This window comes from Zootoca vivipara, chromosome 9, assembly GCF_963506605.1.
Source record: "Zootoca vivipara chromosome 9, rZooViv1.1, whole genome shotgun sequence".
In the NCBI taxonomy this organism is placed as follows: Eukaryota; Metazoa; Chordata; class Lepidosauria; order Squamata; family Lacertidae; genus Zootoca; species Zootoca vivipara.
Window position 1 is genome coordinate 76,873,319 of NC_083284.1, and position 18,812 is coordinate 76,892,130.

Sequence of the window (18,812 nt, forward strand, 5' to 3'; positions counted from 1 at the left end):
GTAAGTCATTTTGAATGTAACATGATAGCAATGACTACAAAGTACCTCTGCTTTAAATTAATAGTGGGTGCCACCTACAATCAGTGGTTACACAAACAAGGTGCAAATTTTGGACAATTATGTGACTTTTTATGCGCCCTCTCAGATTGCATGGAGCCCGGACAGCCCCGTGGTTTTCCCCGGCGCTGAGGGTGATGAAACAGTCATTGAGACGGCTAGAGCGCCGGTGGCGGAAAACTCATTTTGAATCAGACCGGACACGGGCTAGAGCTCAACTTCGAGCCTACCAAGTGGCAATGGTGACGGCGAAGAGGACCTTCTTCACCGTCTCCATCGCATCTGCAGAAAACAGCAGCAGGAGACTCTTCCAGGTGGTTCGCAATTTAGCGGAACCACCTGCTCCATCCGGGCCCAGTATGGGCCACATGATCTCCTGCAATGATTTTGCAAAGTTTTTTGCAGATAAAGTCGCTCAGATTCGGGAAGAGGTAGACTCCACCGTGGGAGCAGGGCCGGGGCGGGGGAGTGCTAGAGTCCTGTCTAGTCAAGCTTTGTGGGATCAATTTCAATCTGTTACCTCCGAGGATGTGGACAGGCTGCTTGGACGAGTGAAACCAACCACCTGTCTCCTTGATCCTTGCCCATCCTGGCTTATAAAAGCTAGCCGGGAAGGGCTGGGCGATGGGCTTCGCGGGTTGGTAAATGCTTCTCTCCATGAGGGAGCCTTCCCAGACCCGCTGAAAGAGGCGGTTATTAAACCGCTTCTTAAAAAACCATCTTTAGATCCGGCCAATATGGCCAACTATCGCCCAGTCTCAAATCTTCCATTCTTGGGCAAGGTGATTGAGCGAGTGGTTGCTGAACAACTCCAGGCACGCCTGGAAGAAGCGGACCATTTGGATCCCTTCCAGTCAGGATTCAGGCCTCATCATGGGACTGAAACTGCCTTGGTCACACTGGTCGATGATCTCCGGCGGGCTAGGGACAAAGGTAAGAGCTGTTTCCTTGTTCTGCTGGATCTCTCAGCGGCTTTTGACACCATCGACCATAACATCCTTCTGGACCGTCTAGAGGGCTTGGGAGCTGGGGGCACTGTTATGCAGTGGTTCCGCTCCTTCCTCCTGGGCCGTGTTCAGAAAGTGGTGGTGGGGGATGAGTGTTCAGACCCCTGGGCTCTCACTTGTGGGGTGCCTCAGGGTTCTGTCCTCTCCCCCATGCTTTTTAACATCTATATGCAGCCGCTGGGAGAGATCATCAGGGGGTTTGGGCTGGGTGTCCATCAGTATGCTGATGATACCCAGCTCTACCTCTCTTTTAAATCAGAACCAGTGAAGGCGGTGAAGGTCCTGTGTGAGTGCTTGGAGGCGGTTGGAGGATGGATGGCGGCTAACAGATTGAGATTGAATCCTGACAAGACAGAAGTATTGTTTGTGGGGGACAGGAGGCGGGCGGGTGTGGAGGACTCCCTGGTCCTGAATGGGGTAACTGTGCCCCTGAAAGACCAGGTGCGCAGCCTGGGAGTCATTTTAGACTCACAGCTGTCCATGGAGGCACAGGTCAACTCTGTGTCCAAGGCAGCTGTTTATCAGCTCCACCTGGTACGCAGGCTGAGTCCCTACCTGCCCACTGACTGTCTCTCCAGAGTGGTGCATGCTCTAGTTATCTCCCGCTTGGACTACTGCAATGCGCTCTACGTGGGGCTACCTTTGAAGGTGACCCGGAAACTACAACTAATCCAGAATGCGGCAGCTAGACTGGTGACTGGGAGCGGCCGCCGAGACCACATAACACCGGTCCTGAAAGACCTACATTGGCTCCCAGTACGTTTCCGAGCACAATTCAAAGTGTTGGTGTTGACCTTTAAAGCCCTAAACGGCCTCGGTCCGGTATACCTGAAGGAGCGTCTCCACCCCCATCGTTCTGCCCGGACACTGAGGTCCAGCTCCGAGGGCCTTCTGGCGGTTCCCTCACTACGAGAAGCCAAGTTACAGGGAACCAGGCAGAGGGCCTTTTCGGTAGTGGCTCCCACCCTGTGGAATGCCCTCCCACTAGAGGTCAAAGAGAACAACAATTACCAGACCTTTAGAAGGCATCTCAAGGCAGCCCTGTTTAGGGAAGCTTTTAATGTTTGATGGATCTCTGTATTTTAATGTTTGATGGATTTCTGTATTTTAGAATTTCTGTTTTGTTGGAAGCCGCCCAGAGTGGCTGGGGGAACCCGGCCAGATGGGCGGGGTATAAATAATAAATTATTATTATTATTATTATTATTATTATTATTTTTCACACCAATGTACAGTCGAACCTCTACTTACGGTTTGCTGCCGTTTGCGCATGCTCAGGAGCAGTGATTGCCGTTTGTACATGCACAGAAGCAGACAATCGCCATTTGCACATGCACAGAAGCAGGCAATTGCCGCCCGTGCCTGTGCACAACGGCGCCTCTCCCAGCAACCCGTTTTGACCTCTGGATGGACCTCCCGAATGGATTATGGTCACAAATAGAGGTTCCACTGTATTGTCATAGATTTGGGAGGGGGATCTCCTCCCTAAACCCTATAAATTAATAAATGGTAGGATTTGGATCATTTGGGATGTAAAGGGAGAAATAACAGCTGCAGAGGAATTCCTGGGCTAGCCTCTGCCAAACGGCCTGGCCAAGCAAGGGCCAATAAGAAACAATAGAGGGCCACGGAGGGCCATTGGTAATGCAAAAGAACTGTCCTCCCTTCTTGCTCTGAGGTGTGAACAGAGACTGGGAGTTTGGAAGGTTGCCAGGGTAACTGGGTGTGAGACGACAGGGAAAGAGTTTTTAGTAGGGTGTTCAGGGAAGAAGAATGGGAGAAGAAAGACTGGGATCCATCTTGGGCAGGCTGGCTGCAGGCTGGCTGGGAGAGATGCCTTGGACTGCAGGGCCGCACTGCTAAGGGGAAAAGCCCCTCTTGAAATGACTGTAAGATCTGCACTTCCTCCATGCAGACTGAAGGTGTAAATAGGTGAATAAGCCCTATTTCTTAAAGCTACAACAATCTCCGCTGTGTCTCAATTCTCCAAAGAAACACAGACTCTGCAGGATTGCCTGGAACCATCTTGCTATTGCTCGGCAGAGTGTGGGCAGCACATGATTTTTGTAACAGTATTTTTTCTCTTTGTTTTCTTGATTCAGAACATTTTATATATGCTACTTCCAGTGCAGTTTAGGTGGGTTTGTTTTAAATGGTGGCCTTCATCCCTTCACAAGGACCCAGGTGGTGCTGTGGGTTAAACCACAGAGTCTAGGGCTTGCTGATCAGAAGGTTGGTGATTCAAATCTCTGCAATGGGGTGAGCTCCCGTTGCTTGGTCCCAGCTCCTACCCACCTAGCATTTCGAAAGCACATCAAAGTGCAAGTAGATAAATAGGGACTGCTCCAGCGGGAAGGTAAGTGCCGTTTCCGTGCGCTGCTCTTGTTCGCCAGAAGCAGCTTTGTCATGCTGGCCACATGACCCGGAAGCTGTCTGCGGACAAACGCCGGCTCCCTCGGCCTAGAGAGCGAGATGAGCGCCGCAACCCCAGAGTCAGACACGACTGGACCTGATGGTCAGGGGCCCCTTTACCTTTACCTTTTCATCCCTTCACATTACAAAAGGGCTGGGGCAGAAATAAATAAGCAAAATCCCAGCAGAAAGTTCCCAGAGGGAAGGAGCCAAAGGGCAGTTAGTTCAAGCTGTTCAAGCAGTTTCCAAAAATCATCCATACTTTCTCAAAATCTCTTAATTCTATATCATATCTTATATCTTACACATTAATTCTTAAACATTTATCATCACAAGAATCCTTCTCACTTAAATTCAATCTATTACTAAATTATACTCCTTTTGCTTCTAAACTCTAATTTTAATAACACCATGGTATCCTGATTCTCTTAACTTTTATTCTACTCCAAAGCCTCTATTCCCTACCCAAAAATATCCATACATCAATTTCTATATCTTCTTTTCCCCCGGATTTCAAAGCAGCTCCTCTCCCTCCCTCCTGGCCAGGGAGGCTCCACTTGGCTTCCCCCCCCCCCTGCGAGCAAGCAGCCAGCCACCGCCTGGTAAAATGCCTCGCTTGGCAGCTGGCTGCTCGCTCATTTGCCGAGTGCTGCCAGAAGTCACATCTGCGCATGCCCAGGCATGTGCAGAACCGATTTCTGGTGCGCGCAGAAGCAATTTCCAGTACCCAGACATGCGGACACAGGCAGCCCGGCACTGGAAGTTGCTTCTGCGCATGTCTGAACATGCGCAGGACCGTTTTCCGGTGCCCCGGACATGGGCAGAGCTGGCACCGGAAGTCGCCATTTCCGGTGCCCCGCCATTGGGTGAGGCTGCTGATCCCTTATTTTCCAATCCGTAAGTTGACAGCTACGCTTCTGCCCCATTGAAGCAAAGGTGCCTTGGCTCAAACTCACACTGTCAATACAGTGGTACCTTGGTTTATGAACTTAATCTGTTCCGGAAGTCCATTCTTAAACCAAAGCGTTCTTAAACCAAGGCGAGCTTTCCCATAGCAGTGGGGGACTCAATTTACAAATGGAACACACTCAACAGGAAGCAAAACATGTTCTGCTTCCAAGGCAAAGTTCACAAACCAAAACACCTCCTTACAGGTTTCCAGTATTTTTAATCCAAGTTGTTCATAAACTAAGCTGTTCTTAAACCAAGGTACCACTGTAATTTGTAATTACACTTTGTCACAACACGTGTTCATGAATTCCCATGTACAAAATCAGAAAAGGTAGCCAAGCCTTATATCAGCCTTTTTGGGTGTCACAACTGTGCCAAAGTCCTTAAGAAATGCAATCAGAATGCAAAACCCAGTACAGTACATGTTAGAAGTTCTGACTCATGTTAGCAGGAAAAATAGTATGCTTTGTAGAGACTTCCTGTGTTAGGCTTTATATAGAATCATACTTGCAGATGGAGGAGCAAAAATGTACTCTTGAGCCAGCTAGTGCATTTCCTGTTTGTTGCAAAGAAATCCTGGGGAGAAATAGATTCAGTTTGCACTCAAAGGTGAAGTTACCAAATGTGTACTTTCTGGAATAAGAGAAGTGCTGAAACACAGCCATCCCTCGGAATTAGCACACCTCTGAATTTTGCAGTGCAGTTCTCTAGCCAAGGAGTGTGAATGATAATGATAGTGATTTTACTTGTACCCCACCCATCTGATTGGGTTGTCCCTGCCCTTCTGGATGACTTCCAACAAGTATAAAAGCATTATATGTGTGTATAAAATGCACATATTAGAGAAAATGATATACCAAAATGCATTATGTTAGGCAAAATTGCATACAAAAAAGTGTACATTAGGAAAAAATTGCGCTAAAATGTTGGTGAATTTTCAGGGTGACTCTTTTTTTAAAGTTGCAAACTGGTCTGGAGAACTGAACTTAAATACAGGAAAAAAGAAAGTGAAATTGGCAGATTTGACCATCCCTGGTTGCACAACTGATCCCTGCAATGTCTGGATTAACAATGGTTTATCCACTTATCCACGGGAAGCCACAACTAAGTGTGCCTGTGTTGAGCTTGTTTACTATTCCTGCAGATGAGCATATAAGGTGGGGTGCTCTCACAACACAAGGTGATTTGAATGCAATGCTAAGCCAAAACATAGAAGCAAAGAATTGTAGTGTTGGGAGGGGCATAAAGGGTCATCTGCTCCTACCCCATGCAATGCAGGAATCACAGCTAATTTGGCTTAATGTGAATATGCAGAGTGTACAGGTTTCTGGAGATGAGCTTCTGGCTTTTCCTGCTCCAGATTCTTCCTTTCCAGATATTGGTAGAATCCGGTGCATTTAGAATTTGGCACCTTTTGCCCTTTTGCCCTGCAGCAACAGAAAATAGAGCCAAATTCAAAATGCACTCACTTACAGTTGGAAAGGAAGAATCGAGAGTTGCAGACGCATCTTGAAGTAGAGCCACACCTTCAAAGGAAGAAAGGAAGACTCACCCGACATCATATGACATAAGGCAATTGACAAATGGGCATTCTGAAAGCCCTTGAGAAGTTGAGATAGCTTTATTGCCATTGTTTTCTGGAGACAAGGCAAAACATATATACCAGGACTTAATCTTGTTTTTGTGGCTGATTGTATAGAAATTGTGCAATACAGGAGATATTATACAGTGAGTTTCAGGGCTGGTGGAACAGTGTTGGGGCTTTGGCTATACAGAAAAGGTGACTTAGCATATTAGACTGGATAGAGAAGATCTAGGAAGTCTTTTGCTGTTAGCTGGTACCCTTCCATGTCATATCTAACTCAACAGGAGGGCTCTCACTGTGATCTGCCATAGTTCCTAACCAATTTTGGCCTTCAGCTTGATTCTCCTGTGGTTTCCCTTTTATTCTCCTGGTCACTTAGGAGGGACCTCATGGCCCCCTCTCTCTGGCCTCTCCTGCCTGAATCGGCAGGCAAAGCTAGCCCCAATTTCAGAAAAGCCAGAGTCAATTCCTGTTAAGAGGATGGGTCTTTAGAGAGAAGTTGATGATATTTCCCTAGACAACTGGAAAACAAACAGTCCCCAAAGAGTGAGTGACGTTGTTCAACATCTTCAATGTTCACTTCCTGTCTTTCAAATAGGGAGGTTTCAGTATGTATCTTCCCCGCAATTGCACTCTGCAAAAGTAAGAAGATTCAGTCTTGCAAGGAGAAATGGCACGGAGAATGCAAAAAGGGCAAGGGTCACAGGGCTTGTGCAATCAGCCTGTGGCCTGGGACACCAAGTCTCCTGCAGCTTCTGCTCTGACTCCAAAACAGAAGTCCAGAACGTACAGATCTTTATCTTGTTTTTAAAAAGCACCTTCCCCTCCTCTTCACACTGGTTTTGGTAGCTATAGTTCCTTTAACGTGGTAGGATAATCTCACATCTATTTCGTTTGCACACATCTACTGCACTAGCACACTCCTGTTTGTGCTACATCACATGTAGCAAAAGGAGATTCTTGCAAAACCATTACAGATGAAAGAAATTAGGAATGTCATTCATAAAACAAGCACTAAGAAAGTGCTGGGGACCAGATTTCTTTTCTGCAGAATGGTATGAGACACATCCAGATCTTTTTACCTCTAAGCTTTTCTGTGTTTGGATTAGGCACTTTGTCCCTTTCAATGTCTGGTGCTTATAGTCCTACTAAATCTAAGCCTGGCCAAGACCACACCAACTGTGTAAATTATAACAAAATGAAAAAAAAATCATTCCAGTAGCACCTTAGAGACCAACTAAGTTTGTTATTGGTATGAGCTTTCATGTGCGTGCACATTTCTTCAGATACCAAGTGTGCATGCACACAAAAGCTCATATCAATAACAAACTTAGTTGGTCTCGAAGGTGCTACTGGAAGGAATTTTTAAATATTGTTTCAACTATGGCAGACCAACACGGCTACCTACCTGTAACTAGAACTGTGTAAATTATAGATATTGAAATACAGTGGTACCTCGGGTTGCAAACATTTCGGGTTACAAACTCCACTAACCCAGAAGTTGTACCTCGGGTTACAAACTTTGCCCCAGGATGAGAACAGAAATCACGCACAGGCAGCAGCGGGAGGCCCCATTAGCGAAAGCGCACCTCAGGTTAAGAACGGTTTCGGGTTAAGAATGGACCTCTGGAACGAATTAAGTTTGTAACCCAATGTACTATCCGTGATTTTGGCTAGTAGAGCTCAGGCAGTTACGCACAGGGATCAAGTGGGTTTTATTTAGCATAGTCAGGCGCTGATCACCTAACCCTGGTAACTGATCTGGTGGCCTTAAACCAGGGCTAGGCAACTTAAGGCCCGTGGGACGGATGCGGCCCAATCGCCTTCTCAATCTGGCCCACGGAGGGTCTGGTAATCAGCATGTTTTCACATGAGTAGAATGTGTCCTTTTATTTAAAATGCATCTCTGGGTTATTTGTGGGGCCTGCCTGGTGTTTTCACATAAGTAGAATGTGTCCTTTTATTTAAAATCCATCTCTGGGTAATTTGTGGGGCATAGGGATTCGTTCATACCCCCCCCCCCAATATAGTCTGGCCCACCACATGGTCTGAGGGACAGTAGACCGGCCCATGGCTGAAAAAGGTTGCTGACCCTTGCCTTAAACAATAACAGAATGGATCCAGCTGCACCTATTTCCTTAGATGTTGAATTTTTTTTTTTGACAAAGTATATTAGGAGGTTATGTTTATTACTTTGGGGAAAGGTGGATTTCCTCAAGAATTTATGAATTTGCCACGGACTGGATGGATGGAGGGAGGAACGAGCTGGGGAACCCCCGAGGGAGAAAGGCTCAGAGCCTGGGGGGGATGACAATGAGAGGAAGAAGACTGGGGGGGGAGGTGTCAGAAGCTGAAAATGTATCAGGGCTTAATGAGCAGGGGGAGTCTGGGGCAGAGAGAAGTCCAGACAGAGGCAGAAGCTGAAGCAGGAGAGGAGGGAGGCCACAAAGCAGAGATGAGTCTGGCTGGGGAAAGGGCATGTGACAAACTCCCCCCCCCCTCAGTCTCCCAGAACCAGGAAAGGCATGAAGAGGGCAGAGGAGAAGTTAGTTTCACACAGGCACAATTTCAGAATGCTTGGGGAGAAGTCCCTTGGAGAGGAGGGGACTTGGGCATCTGTCTCAGCAACTGTTTCATGGGGACAAGACCTGCTGGAGATCTAGGCCTGACACTCCTGTGTAGATCCTGTTTCTGTTAATAAGGAATTAACTTCAACATGCTTGGTGTGATTTATGGCTGACTCGATCCTGTCAGATTATAATTGTGTACCTCTATCCTAAATAGCAAATTAGGACAAATGGGATTCTTTGGTATCTCTTTGGTCTGGAGAGAAATACAAGATGGGGCTGCTCTCTGTCTCCATTAATGTTTGGAGCCATTGCCATGTGGAGTCAGACAGAATAGGGAGATGAGAAATTAGAATTTAAAATTAGCTTTGTATGTGGATTTATTATTATTATTATTATTATTATTATTATTATTATTTATTAATAGACTTGGAACATCCATATCGGAATTAATCAAAATATTTAATCATGTTGATAGAATTTCAGGGTATACAATTAATTTGTCAAAATCTAAATTAATGCCAGTGGGCAATTTTAGATCACCTGTGTTGTACACTAACTGGCCATTTGTTGGTGACCAGATGTTGTAACATATCTAGGCATTTTAGTTCCGATAGATATTTCTCAAATGATTAAAATGACTTTGAACCAGATGTTTAAGGAGATTACTAGTGATTTGGAAATATGTGCACTACTTAAATTTACTATTTGGGATAAGGTTAAAACACTGGACTTCAGTTCCCAGCGGCTCCTCCTTGGGGCCTTTCCCCTCAGAAGTGGTGGGAGACTTTCCTTCCTTCCTCTTCCTCTTCCTCTAATCCCCTCTGCCTCCTGGCCACCTTTGCTCAGCAGACAAAGAGTTGCTGGTGCTGCCATTGTTCCAACTCGAAGGCTGTTGGAGAAGCACTGGTTGGAGAAGCACTGATCCAGAGGACTTAGGGAACCTTAAGCCAAAGGTGGAATGATGCCACAAGAGGGCAGCCAAGAAACATCGTCATGGACTCTATTATGGGCTACCTGTTTTCGTTTGAAGGTACTGTAGCCGGAGAAGCGAAGGAAAATTAAGATATAGGAGTTCAATGACCAGTAATTGGCTAGGGTTTCTTTTCAGGCACTAAAAAAGGCAGATCAATTATCACAGTTGCTTTTGTAACATTCCAGCACACTGATACGGATCAGAAAATTGCTATGCGCACACACAAATCCCAGTAAAAATGATAAGAAATGTAGCTGTTTGATGATAACAGTAAGGAAGGTTGGATTGATAAGAAAGGCACATAAAGCTCAATCTTTAGCTAACTGCTCCACTAGGCATATAATTGCTTTCACCAACTCCCTCTTTCTCTCTCTCTATAAATGCTAGTGATTTATACTGAATACAGTTTTACTTTTAGGTTAGGACAGTTAGCAGAGAGGTAGAATATTTGTTCCTGGAGTTATAAGATATTCTGAGGTCGATTTCACACATCTTTTCTACAGTATCTGTCTGACTTGTGGTTGCTGCGTGTATAGAAATTAAGAGGCTTGATTAGGTTGTGGAATCATGGAATTATAGAGTTGGAAGGGATTCCAAGGGTCATCTAGTCCAAGCCCCTGCAATGCTGGAATCTCAGCTAAAGGTCTCACAAAAGATATGCCTATCAATGGCTAAAGGTAAAGGGACCCCTGACAGTTAAGACCAGTCACGGATGACTCTGGGGTTGCACGCTCATCTCGCTTTACAGGCTGAGGGAGCCGACGTTTGTCCGCAGACAATTTTTCCGGGTCATGTGGCCAGCATGAGTAAGCCACTTCTGGCGAACCAGAGCAGTGCACAGAAATGGCCTTTCACCTTCCCGCTGGAGCGATACCTATTTATCTACTTGCACTTTGACGTGCTTTCGAACTGCTAAGTTGGCAGGAGCTGGGACAGAGCAATGGGAACTCACCCCGTCGCGGGGATTCGAACCACCAACCTTCTGATTGGCAAGCCCTAGGCTCAGTGGGTTAGACCACAGCGCCACCTGCGTCATGGCTACTAGCCATGAAAAGGATGTTCTACCTCCACTGCTAGAGACAGCAGGCTTCTGAATACCCCCTGGAGGCTGGCCAAAGTCACTCTGTCTCCAAACAGCCCTCACCTGCCTGGCCTTGCAGAACTTGACAGGAAGGAGGAGAGGGCAAAACTAGAGTTAGTTGGCTCTGCTTGCCATAGGCTCTGGCGCCACCTTCTGTTGGGGTCCCAGCTTGCTGCCCTACCAGTCTCAGAGGACACCAGCCACCATTGTGAGCTCCAGTTGCTGGGAATCGCAAGTGTCTATTGCGCTCAGGTTCTCCATTGTGTTCAAGAGGCTGCTGGGCTGGATGGGCCTCGGGACTGATCCAGCAGCCAGGCTCCTCCTGTGTTCCTCAGCTCTGATTGTGGTGTTGGCAGCAAGTGGCTTTGGACTCTTCTGTTTTGATATTTCTATCTGTAAGAAAAATAACTGCCCTTTTATCTCTTCCTTCTCAGCACTCTGAAAGCTTCATTTGAAATCCTAAAGCAACGTAAGTATAGTAGGAAGCTCCTCTCGCTGCCCTTTCCCACTTGGAGAGTAATTTGTGGAAGGGCAGAACATCTCAGGCTTACTCAGAGGAAGAGGCCAGCCAGTCTGGGGATTAACAGAGCAGGTTTTACACACCAGAAAGAAGTTTACTTTCTCTGCACATGGGTGTTTTTATCCCTTTAAGTGCAGCATTAGAGTGTCTTAACTGTTTTTATTGCAGCTCATATGATAATTGATTGTTATGAGTTTGTGGGGGGGGCAGTCTGGATGGGGCCCTGGGGGCCCTCCCAAACCTGGGATCCTGTATCTGAGAAAGCAGCAGCTTGCCAAACCAGTTCATTTGTTAAGGCGATGACTTGGGCTGGTTAAAGTTCACAATTTAGTATATCCTAATAAGTCACGCTATGTCTTTCCCCCAGGCCCCTACCTTGGCATAATTGGGGGGGGGGACACAGAGAGGCATGTCTTGCTTCATGCTGAGCCTGTGCTGGACTTTGGGGGTCCCCTGGAACCCTATTGAGGAAGGAAGATTTTTCAGGGTGTTAACGCTGCAAGCCCCTCCATCCTACGCCCAGGTGGTATATGTGTTTAAACAAAACCATATAGCCGAAAGACACTGCAGTGTCCCTTGACCGTTGACCCTCTTTCTAAGGAACCTGAACCCTGAAAAAGAGCTTAGAATGCCTAGAGTCTCTCACCACTCGGAGTGTAACAACACACACTACAGTTCTCTGAGTAGTGAGAAGCACTTTCCTAGGCTTGGTTTCTCCTGAAGGAAATGCATGGGGTGTTCCCTGGTGCTTTGTATGTGCTTAGTTACAAATACTTGTGCTTCCAGCTGACCTGTTTACTGAACATCCATCCTGATTCATTTGTGGGGTGATAGGAGGACGATGCCAGCTTTTAAATGAGCATTCGCCCTGATTTGTCTGTGGGGAGGTTAGATAGCGCTGTTGAAGGAAGTATTATTTCACTCTTTCATGTAGTTCCTCATCACTTTCGATACTGCAAAAAACCGAATCTGTTTTGGGGAAGTGGGTTTGTTGCGCAAGACCTCTCAATCCACACTAATTGCCCAACCTGAATTTTCCAAGATGTGATAGTGGCAGGTTGAAAGTGCCCCATCAGGCACCAGTTTTGAAGTGTGTTTGTGCAGCAGCTTGCTTATTTTAAAAAACTTTACTCACTGGGAATAAAGAATGCTGTCAGTTTGTACGCAAAGACCAGCAATGCTGAGTAGACACACCAACAGTGACCATCCTCATGCTTGTTAAGGATACTTGCACTGTGACTGTGAAGGTCACCTGCAAAGGTGAGATTGCTCAGCTCCTGTCTAGAAGATTCATCCGGACAAACTCTGCGTTCTGATTTTCTGCAGAAATTGAAAGTATTGGGAACTCTCACATCCAGCTGGCTATAATGATGAAGGAGGAACTGAAGGGCCTGGAAGAATTCAGAGAAAGGCAGAAGGAGCAGAGGAAAAAGGTGAGGCAGAAAATAAATGGTCACACCAGGAGGAGTGAACAGTTGGGTCCCCAACTAGATAGCAAAGGCTTAAAGCAGCCGCAAAGACATTTATGTATTATACTAGCTGGCCCGGCCACGCGTTGCTGTGGCTTAGTCTATTAAATGGGCCCTCAGAGTCCCCCTTCAGACTCCTCCACCCCACGCCCGGCTCATACTTGTGATTGGCCCCAACCTGTCCCGACCCATGACCTCCCACAGATTGGGTGGGGGGGGAAAGTATGCATTCAGCTTCCTCGCTTGTCTGCTTATCATTTCTGCAAAAAGCCTTCCACGGCATCTTGCGTGGAAGAAGGCACCACAGACACAAAAGCACGGGAAAGTGAGGCAACAGGTCTGGCGCCTCGTAAGGCGCAGCTGCTTGAACAAAGCGTGTGTGTGTGTGCGTCCCCAACGCAGTGCATGGCTCTGGCTTTCCGGCTGGGAAAGGGGGGGCGCCGGCGGGATCTCTGAACCACGGCGCTGGATAGGCTTAAGACAGCCCTGTGGCCTAGTCTGCAAACCTCTACTCGGCCTAGTCTGAAAAGCTGAGCTGAGCTGCTGTGGAGAGGGAAAGTTTCCTACTTGCAGTACCAACTAGAGGCTGCTGTTGTGCAAGGTCTCCTGATTCTGGCTTCTATGTACTTTAGGGTGAGTTGTGAGTTCCTGAACATGGGGTTTTGGGGGTTTAACATGGCCCAGGTGTGACATTTGTCTTAGGAAACTTTATAAGATCCTTCGGACATTCGCATGAAACATTGTGTCCGAATTTGAACGCAATCGGTCAAGTGGTTTTGGAGAAAAGTGGAGACCCATCCACATGCCCTTTTTACATTTATATATATATATATTATTGATTATGAAGATATTTATATCACCATCGTTAATAATAAAAATGAATATTAATTATAAATAATATGAATGGTGATGATAATGACCATAACCCAATTAAAGAAGGGTTAGTTGATTAACTGCATTTCAGTTGATTAAGTCTGCATCATTCTTCAAGTGGGAAAAGCACAATAGTTCTAAAGAGAGAGAATTTTTCTTTGTTTTCAGAGGATGCATCCATGCATCACAGGCAGACATTGCCTTTAAAGAAGCCTTCCCTGTTCCCTTCTCTCCAGAATCATTAGTCTCAGAGAACAGAAACTGGAATCAATTGTGGAGCAAGAGAGTTAGCAGGCCCAGCTGGGTGGGGTGGCCTTATTTTTCTCCAAGCAAAAGAGACAGGAACACTTTTCTTGCCCAGCCAGCATGGCCAGAGGTGCAACGAGGTTTGAAAGGGCAGGTTCCCTATTCCTGCCTGGGATTCATTCTGAGGACCCAGGATGATAGTGGCGGTGCAGAGAGGAAGATGCTGGAGGCCCTTTTGGAGTCAACTTACAGAATCTCAAATCCGCTTGGGAAATAGTAAAGGGTCTCTTTCTCCTCTGACTACTCTGTTTTCCACTGCTATCTCAATTAACTTTAAAATATATGTGAGACGTAAGGGACAGATGCATAATTGAAAGGGACAAATGCACTAGAAATCTCATTTGTTCCTCTTGCTCATCTATTTTATACGCATCTGTGTATTATTTAAAAGGCTAAACCAGCCAAGGCAATGTAGAAATATATATATATTTAAAACAAAACAAGAACGCTGCAGGGCCTGATGCACCTGAAATTGTTGCCGCTTAATCCCAGTGAAAGCAGTTTGTCTCTTGTGCTTTCAGTCAGACTGAGAGCCAAACTTCACATGACAGGCACTGCTGTGGTTCTTGGAAGGGCAGATCCACCCCATACATTTGAATCATAGAATCATAGAGTTGGAAGAGACCACAAGGGCCATCCAGTCGAACCCCCTGCCAAGCAGGAAACACCATCAAAGCATTCCTGACATATGCCTGTCAAGCCTCCACTTAAAGACCTCCAAAGAAGGAGACTCCACCACACTCCTTGGCAGCAAATTCCACTTTCGAATAGCTCTTACTGTCAGGAAGTTCTTCCTAATGTTTGGGTGGAATCTTCTTTCTTGTAGTTTGAATCCATTGCTCAGTGTTCGCTTCTCTGGAGCAGCAGAAAACAACCTTTCTCCCTCCTCTATATGACATCCTTTTATATATTTGAACATGGCTATCATATCACCCCTTAACCTTCTCTTCTCCAGGCTAAACATACCCAGCTCCCTAAGCTGTTCCTCATAAGGCATCATTTCCAGGCCTTTGACCGTTTTGGTTGCCCTCTTCTGGACACGTTCCAGCTTGTCAGTATCCTTCTTGAACTGTGGTGCCCAGAACTGGACACAGTACTCCAGGTGAGGTCTGACCAGAGCAGAATACAGTGGTACTATTACTTCCCTTGATGTAGACGCTATACTCCTATTGATGCAGCCCAGAATTGCATTGGCTTTTTTAGCTGCTGCATCACACTGTTGACTCATGTCAAGTTTGTGGTCTACCAAGACTCCTAGATCCTTTTCACATGTACTGCTCTCAAGCCAGGTGTCTCCCATCCTGTATTTGTGCCTTTCATTTTTTTGCCCAAGTGTAGTACTTTACATTTCTCCCTGTTAAAATTCATCTTGTTTGCTTTGGCCCAGTTGTCTAATCTGTTAAGGTCGTTTTGACGTGTGATCCTGTCCTCTGGGGTATTAGTCACCCCTTCCAATTTGGTGTCATCTGCAAACTTGCTCAGGATGCCCTCAAGCCCATCATCCAAGTCATTGATAAAGATGTTGAATAAGACTGGGCCCAAGACAGAACCCTGTGGCACCCCACTAGTCACTACTCTCCAGGATGAGGAGGAGCCATTGATGAGCACCCTTTGGGTTCGGTCAGTAAGCCAGTTACAAATCCACTGAATGGTAGCATTGTCTAGCCCACATTTTACTAGCTTCTTTACAAGAATATCATGGGGCACCTTGTCAAAGGCTTGGAAACAATGCCTTATGAGGAACGGCTTTGGGAAGACATTCATCATTTACATTTAAAGCATGTGACTTCACCCAAAGAATCCTGGGATCTGTAGTTTAAGGATGCTGGGAATTGTAGCTCTTTCTTCCAAATGAAAAAGCGAAAGGAGGCTGTAATCAGAAGTAGAGAAAACAGGCAGAACAACTTGACCTTCCCCCTTCCTGTTTCCCTTTGGCTGCTTACATTCCTCTCTTTTCTCATTCAGAAGGAATCGATATGGAGTCCTCCCCATCTCATTTATTCCTGCAGGTGGAAAAACAGTGATTTGGGACTGGGTGGGGAAATTTTGGGGGGACTGCAGGAAGGGAAATGGTTTAACAATCCCCTCCCCCAACAGTCTGTGCCTTCCAATTCCAGCTTTCCTTGGCTATTTTTCATTTTAAAAGAAAACTTTAGGGTGAAGAAAGAAAGAAAGAAAGAAAGAAAGAAAGAAAGAAAGAAAGAAAGAAAGAAAGAAAGAAAGAAAGAAAGAAAGAAACTGTCCATCATGTGCACTTTGACCTTCCATGAAGCCTAACTTGCATCAGATATTGAGGGGCTTCTTTTCAAAGACTTGCTGCTATTTCTCCAGTTTGTGAATTCTGAACCAGATCCCTCCAGGCTGCAGAATAGAGTATGAAAGGACTTAACTTCGACCAATGACTTAGGGACAGCATCCCTATCTGCCAAAAGAAGTAGGGATGTAAATGGTTCTCTGAATTATTGATGTTTGAGAGACATTAATATATTGGATGTGATTGACAGACAGGCTGTATCCTAACTCTCTGCTTTTCCTGAATGGAGGTGATAAGTGCCGCTGGATTTACCGTAACTCCCCTGTGGAGGAGGGCTTTCTTTCTTTCTTTTTTAAACTTTGTTTGTTTGTTTGTTGTTTTCTTGGTTTACAAAGATATGTGCAATGTCTCTCATAACATTTTTACAAATCAGTTTCAATTGTTGAGACATTGGGAAGAAAGGGGAAAAGAGGCAGATGGGGGGGTGGGTGGGTGGGGTGGGGTGACAATGTTTCTATTTTGCTTAATGTATGTGGTGGGGTTTTGTCAGCGTCACTTGTGTAGGTTCTCTGTTGTTCGCTTGTTTTCCTTTGGTGGTGAGAGAGGTTGGGGTTGACCTATGGCATGGTTGTTCCTTTGTGGTTGGCTGTGGTGGTCTTTGTTTTGTGTGTGAGTGTTTTGGATCAGGTTAGCCATATTGGTTTGTATGCTGTTGGTGGATTTTTTGAGGGCTTTCTTTCTGAGGATGTTTCAGTCTTGGCTCTACTGACAAATAGGCAGCCAGAGCATAAGGAGAAGCGCTGTGTCGGGTCAGATCCCCAAAGGGAGACAAGACACCTTCAAGGCTTCCTCCCAAATGTTTACTTTTTAAGCTTTGGTTTTTTACTTGTTTGGTGGTGGTCACAGGTGCTGCGTGCTTTTTTTACCCCTCTTCTGTTTTGAGGTGTGCATAGGTGTTTTGTGCTGTTTTAGGTTTTGTTCCAAGGTTCACCAGTCATCTGGAATTGTGTGAATGCAGCAAGATAGCATCTGATGTGCGTTTAACTTGCACTATTTCAGCTCTGCACGGTTGAAGGCAGGCTTGTTGAAATTACACAAATTTAATCCAAGCAAGACAGAAAGCTTAAAATTGGGTTGCCCAATTTCAAAAAGTGAAAATCCAAAGTTTTTTATTATTATTGGGGGAGCAGACAAAGTTGTTGAGCTATTTTTAAGGAAATTTGCCAAAATATAGACTTCCAACATGGGTTGCCTATGTCTGGATTTTCCCGGACATTTCAGCAATTTCTGCCCCCAATCCCAGTTCTATCCAGGAAATTCCAGACGTAGGGCAGCCCTAGCTTAAAAGCTCTTGTGCTGGAAGGTTAGCAGGGGGAAAAGAGTTGTAAATCTTCTGTGTTTCCTGCAGTATGAAACTATAATGGAGCGAGTGCACAAGAACAAGCTCTCGATGTACAAGAAGACCATGGAGGTAAGAAATAAGTTTAAAGAGCGCATGTATTTCACCGCAGCCTAAATAATTGCTTTTATCAGGCTGAGGATGGGGCCATGTTACCATGGAGCTCACCTAGGCATGCGTGACTGAAGTCCCTTCTTGCCAGTGGGTCTCCTCTGAGTGAGAGAGTTGCCCTCCAAACATGGGATTGTGGGCACTTGGTTGGCCACCATGGGAAAGAGGAGGCTGAATTAAATAGGCCCTTGGCAGTGGCAGACTTTAAAATTCCAGTGGTGCCCTGAGTGAGCCCAAAATTTAGCACCCCCGGCCTCCCTCCTTCCATTCTGAAGGCTTAGTCAATACATGCTCAAACTAAGAAAACTCTGAACATAAGAAATTGAATATGTAAATGTATCAAAGCTGCATGAGAGAACCTTTCGAAATAAGAACTTGAGCATTGTGGCCTAAGCCAAGATAAGTGGTTTCATACCCCTTGAAAGAAGTCTAGCTTCTCGCAAAGAATTCTGGGAGCTGTAGTTTGTTCAGTGTGCTAAGCATTCTTCGGAGATCCCTATTCCCCTTCCAGGGCTTCCCTTCCCAGAGTTCCCTGTGGGATTGACTGCACTATGAATTATAGCTCTGTGAGGGCAATAGGGGTCTCCCTACAACTATTAGCTCTCTTAACAAACTACACTTCTCATAATCCTTTGTGGGGGAAGCCCAGGGGCGGAGGAAGGGGGCGGACCGCCCCGGGTGTCTTTGCTGAGGGGGGTGACATTTGGCAGTCACAGGCGAGCGGTGCGCCGAATGTCCGCCATTGGTGACTTGCTCCGCCCCTGGCCGCAGGGCGCACGTGCCATTCTGTGTACCTGAGCGGCTATCCTGTGCCTGGGAGGGCACCCTCCACGCCCTGCCCCCCTTGGGAGTGCACCCGCCCTGGGAAGCGCAGGCATATGCTCCGCCACTGGGGAAGCCATGACTCTAAAGCGGTATCATAGTGAATCCTAGAATCGTAGAGTTGGAAGGGATGCCAAGGGTCATCTAGTCCAACCCCCCACAAGGCAGGCTTTTAATGTATGGTGTGAATGTCCATAGGAATTAATGAGCCCAATTAAGTTCGTCAGTGAGTTCATTCTGAGTAGGACTAGCCTAGGACACCATCCTAAGAATAGCCTTCAGCTTCTGGGGATTCCCTGCTGTCGTGCCGCCAGCTCCCTCCCTCTCTCGCTCTCCTCCAATCTCATTTACTTATTTTTTATTCATTTTATTTATTAAATTTATACTGGCCTATACCCATTGATCTCGAGGTGGCTCACAGC

General features: G+C 46.1%; 1 protein-coding gene across 2 annotated transcripts in view; it reads left to right on the top strand.

Annotated features, from left to right (window-relative positions):
• PSTPIP1 (proline-serine-threonine phosphatase interacting protein 1) overlaps window positions 1-18,812 on the top strand; it is a 50,972-nt gene that overhangs the window by 11,769 nt on the left and 20,391 nt on the right. For both annotated transcript variants that reach the window (XM_035112177.2, XM_035112178.2), the window contains exons 4-6: window positions 11,071-11,105; window positions 12,483-12,589; window positions 17,467-17,529. In XM_035112177.2, coding sequence (XP_034968068.2) covers window positions 11,071-11,105; window positions 12,483-12,589; window positions 17,467-17,529 — 205 coding nt within the window. The remainder of the gene's footprint in view (window positions 1-11,070; window positions 11,106-12,482; window positions 12,590-17,466; window positions 17,530-18,812) is intronic.